The sequence below is a fragment of the Charadrius vociferus genome, unplaced genomic scaffold (assembly GCF_000708025.1).
Source record: "Charadrius vociferus isolate BGI_N301 unplaced genomic scaffold, ASM70802v2 scaffold407, whole genome shotgun sequence".
In the NCBI taxonomy this organism is placed as follows: domain Eukaryota; kingdom Metazoa; phylum Chordata; class Aves; order Charadriiformes; family Charadriidae; genus Charadrius; species Charadrius vociferus.
Window position 1 is genome coordinate 796,729 of NW_009649852.1, and position 3,720 is coordinate 800,448.

General features: G+C 57.9%; 2 protein-coding genes across 2 annotated transcripts in view; both read left to right on the forward strand.

Moving 5' to 3' along the window:
- The window catches only part of ARHGEF17 (Rho guanine nucleotide exchange factor (GEF) 17), a 56,393-nt gene extending 54,477 nt beyond the window's left edge, over positions 1-1,916 (forward strand). The window contains exon 23 of the mRNA XM_009891005.1: positions 1,903-1,916. Coding sequence (XP_009889307.1) covers positions 1,903-1,916 — 14 coding nt within the window. The remainder of the gene's footprint in view (positions 1-1,902) is intronic.
- RELT (RELT tumor necrosis factor receptor) overlaps positions 1,916-3,720 on the forward strand; it is an 8,793-nt gene continuing 6,988 nt past the window's right edge. Inside the window, exons 1-3 of the mRNA XM_009891006.1 lie at positions 1,916-1,960; positions 3,340-3,429; positions 3,534-3,688. Coding sequence (XP_009889308.1) covers positions 1,916-1,960; positions 3,340-3,429; positions 3,534-3,688 — 290 coding nt within the window. The remainder of the gene's footprint in view (positions 1,961-3,339; positions 3,430-3,533; positions 3,689-3,720) is intronic.

The window sequence follows — 3,720 nt, forward strand, 5'->3', positions numbered from 1 at the left end:
AGAGGGGGGTGCCAAGTCGCCTTCCCCACTGTGTTTGCATCGATGCACCAACCAAGCGGGGTCCAGGGCTGGTGGGGGTGACCCCCAAAAGCAGCCGGCTCTGGCACTGGTGGGGTTATTTTTTTTGGTTCTTCTGGTTCTTGCTCAGGGGGACGATGACACACGACAATGTTGGGTTTTTGTTTTGTCCAGAAGCTTCAGGGCTTCTGTCCACCGTGCCCGGGCAGCCCACCATCACCGGTTGTGGGTTTGTACCTGCATCCCCCATCCCCATCTGGGATGTCCCTGAACCGCCCCCCAAAAATGGGTGCTGAGTCCTGGGGTGGCCGTGACCAGGCAAAGTTCCGGTGACAACCAGGAGCTGACACCCCCTGGTCCTTGTACCTCCTACGTTCCCCGTGGCAGACCTTGGTCATCTAAGGGATGTCCTTCATCCTTAAGCTTGGCCTCAGATCTGCTTTCCCTGGGGTCAACCTTCTTCCTGGTGGGATTTCAATCCATCTGCCTTGAAATCACGAGCCGGGATGCTTCGGCAACCCGGGATGCGTGGGCTGTGCTGGCCCGTGGCATCCCCTGGCCACGGCTTGTGGTTCCCCAGCAGCGATGGGACCTGCCCACCCCCTTCCAAGGCCATCGCGGCTCCGTCCCCAGCAGAGCAGCACCCCAAACATCTCAGGGTGTCCCTAAGGTGCTGCCTTTAGGCTTAAATACCACCACCCCAAAGGACTAAAAATGGTTCATTTTAGGCTTAAATTCGAGTTTTATTAGTGCTGGCTTACAGAGTAGAGTGCTTGCATTGGTTTTACCGTCCATCCGTGATGGAGGGGCACATCCCGAGTCCCAGGGTGATCCGGGAGGTGTCCCCATGGGATGCCATCACCCTGGGAGGATGCTCAGCAGAGAGGTGGCACATGGTGGGGCTCAGGCTGGGCTCAGCTCCCCCCAAAAATCATGGGGTCCCAGATTGACACGGACAGTGCTAGTGAAGATGGGGTTTGGTGGCTCTTGGTTTGGGGGTGCAGCTCCCCGGGAGGGGAGAAGAGCTGGTTGGCTTCATGTTGGCACCCTGGTGGGGTGCTCTCTTACTGGGAGCTACTGGGAGGAACTGGAGCACAGAGGATGCTCATTTTGGGCCGTGCCATCATACCCCAGCCCATGTCCTATAATTACTTGTCTCTGCCCCGGTCCCCCCCCTCTCCAACATCTCCCCTCCTGAATTTAATGAACTTCATCTCAGACCATTGATGCCGGCCACTAATTAGGAGAAACTCGTCAGGCAAAGGCTGTAACGAAGCTCTGGCGTGGCTGTCACGGGACCGTGACGACCGGGGAAGTTTCCATGCGGGTGGCGTAGCCTGGATCCGGGTTTGGGTTAGTATTTATTTTTTCCTCCCTTCCCCTGTGCTGTCAGCATTTATTTTAATTTTAACAATTAATTGCTGAGCCCGAAGAGCGGGGGATGAGCCTGTGGGAAACACACAAAACGTGTGATTTTTTTTTTATTTATTTATTTAAATGTATTTATTTTTTTAGTGACTTCATTTCCTTGTGGCAGATGCATAAGGATTTCCGCCGGAGCAGGAAAAACCTTTATTTAATGGTGTTTAACATCCTCTGCTCCTTCCCCTGCTCCTTCCACGGTTGGCCCTGACTCTGTTGTAGGGTTGGTCCCTCTCCGATTCGGGATGGAGTTGGGTTCTGCAAGGGAAGGAGGTGATGCCATAATGGGCATCCCATAAAACCTCTGACAAAACTTTTTTGGGGGGATGGCGGAGGACCGCTGCCGCAGGGATATTTTGACAGATGCCTTGGAGCATCCCAATGCGGGGGAACAGGGCCCCCAAATCGCTTCCCCGCTGGGATTTTCCCTGGATGTTGACCCTGGTGCTCCCCCTCGGGCAGGTCTCCCCCGGTGATGAAGAGGAGCGGGATGCGCTGGTGGCTTGTCACTGTCCTGGGGGTGAGTATGGCCTCATCCCATCCCCATCCCATCCCATCCTCCCATCCCATCCCCATCCCATCCCCATCCCCATTCCCATCCCTCCCTGTCTCTGCTTTTGGCTCCTCTGATGCTCGAACCTATCCCGAACCTATCCCAGCATCACCACCACGATATTGCACCCCAAAATGTTTCTCATCCCAAAACTTGCAGCCCCAGGGGATGCTCAGTTTAGGTCGAGGGCATTTTTTTCCCCCCCAAAAAAAATTCTTTCTCCTCCTTTTCTCTCCCTTCTCAAAACTTCTTCCAGGGCAGGGTGTGATAGGGAATGTGGCTTCTCCCTCCCTGCTCCCCCCGGGGCCACCGTGTTGTCCCATGTCCCACGTCTGCGAGATGCTGTTGGGGGCTCTGTGGGTACCCAGGGACCAGGGCTGCTCCCCTGGGTGGGGGGGGACTTGGCCTGAGTGAGGGTTGCGGTGCGTTTGCATCGGCTGTGGTACGTGCGATGGGTTTGCATCCATCATGTCACTGGTGATGCGTTTGCATCGGCGGTGGTGCATACAACGGGAGTGTATCCGTTGCAATCGCTTGTGACAGGTTGGCTTCCGCCGTGGCGCACGCGATGGGTTTGCATCCATCATGTTGCTGGTGATGATGGGTTTGCATCTGCAGCGGCGCGTGGGATGGGTTTGTGTCCATCGTCCCACTGGCGATGGGATTGCATCCGCTGCAGCGCACACGATGGGTTTGCATCTGCCATGGTACATGCAATGGGTTTGCATCTCTTGCATCACGTGTGATGGGATGGCATCTGCCATGGCGCACGTGATGGGTTTGCATCCATCACGTTGCTGGTGATGATGGGTTTGCATCCGTTGCAGTGCATGCAATGAGTTTGCATCCATCGCATCGCTGATGATGAGTTTGCATCCACCGTGGTGCACGTGATGGGCTTCCATCCGTCACGTTGCTGGCGATGGGTTTGCATTGGCTGCGGTGCATGCGGTGGGATTGCATCCATCACGTGGTGGGTTTGCATCCATCATGCGGTGCGTTAGCAGCCGCCATGGCACATGTAATGGGGCTGCATCTGTCACGTTACCTGTGATGGGTTTGCATCTGCCGTGGTGCATGCAATGGGTTTGCATCCCTTGCATCCCTTGTGACGGGATGGCATCTGCCATGGCACACGTGACGGGATGGCATCCATCGTGTCACCTGTGATGGGTTTGCATCTGCCACGGTGCATGTGACACTTTTGCATCCGTTGTGTCGCCTGTGATGGGTTCACCTCTGCCGCGTTGCCCGCACCGGAGCCACATCGCTGCCGGCACAGACCCCGGAGCAGCGGGAGAGCCGGCGCCGTCGGCGCTCAGCACCGCTCTCTGCTTCTCCCGCAGGTGCTGAGCGGACCCAGCGCGGGGGCTGGGAGCTGCGCCCCCCGGGAGCACGGCACACCGGGATGTCCCCCCGGAGAAGAGCCCACCGGGGTAAGCCGTACCCACCCGCGACACATCCACCCCGGAGGGATGGTGCAGGATTCGGCCATCGCTCACCCTCCTTTCCCTCCATGCAGGTGTGCGGCTCCGCGCAGGGTCCGGTGGGGATGTGCCGAGCTTGTCCCCCCGGTACCTTCTCACCGGGGGACGTATCCTGCTCCGCTCACACCCACTGCCGGGCCAGGAACAGGGTCTTGGTGACACCGGGGACGGCGGTGACCGACAGACGCTGCGGAACCTGCCTGCCGGGGTGAGCCCAGCCAGGGGAGGGGGGCACGCTGC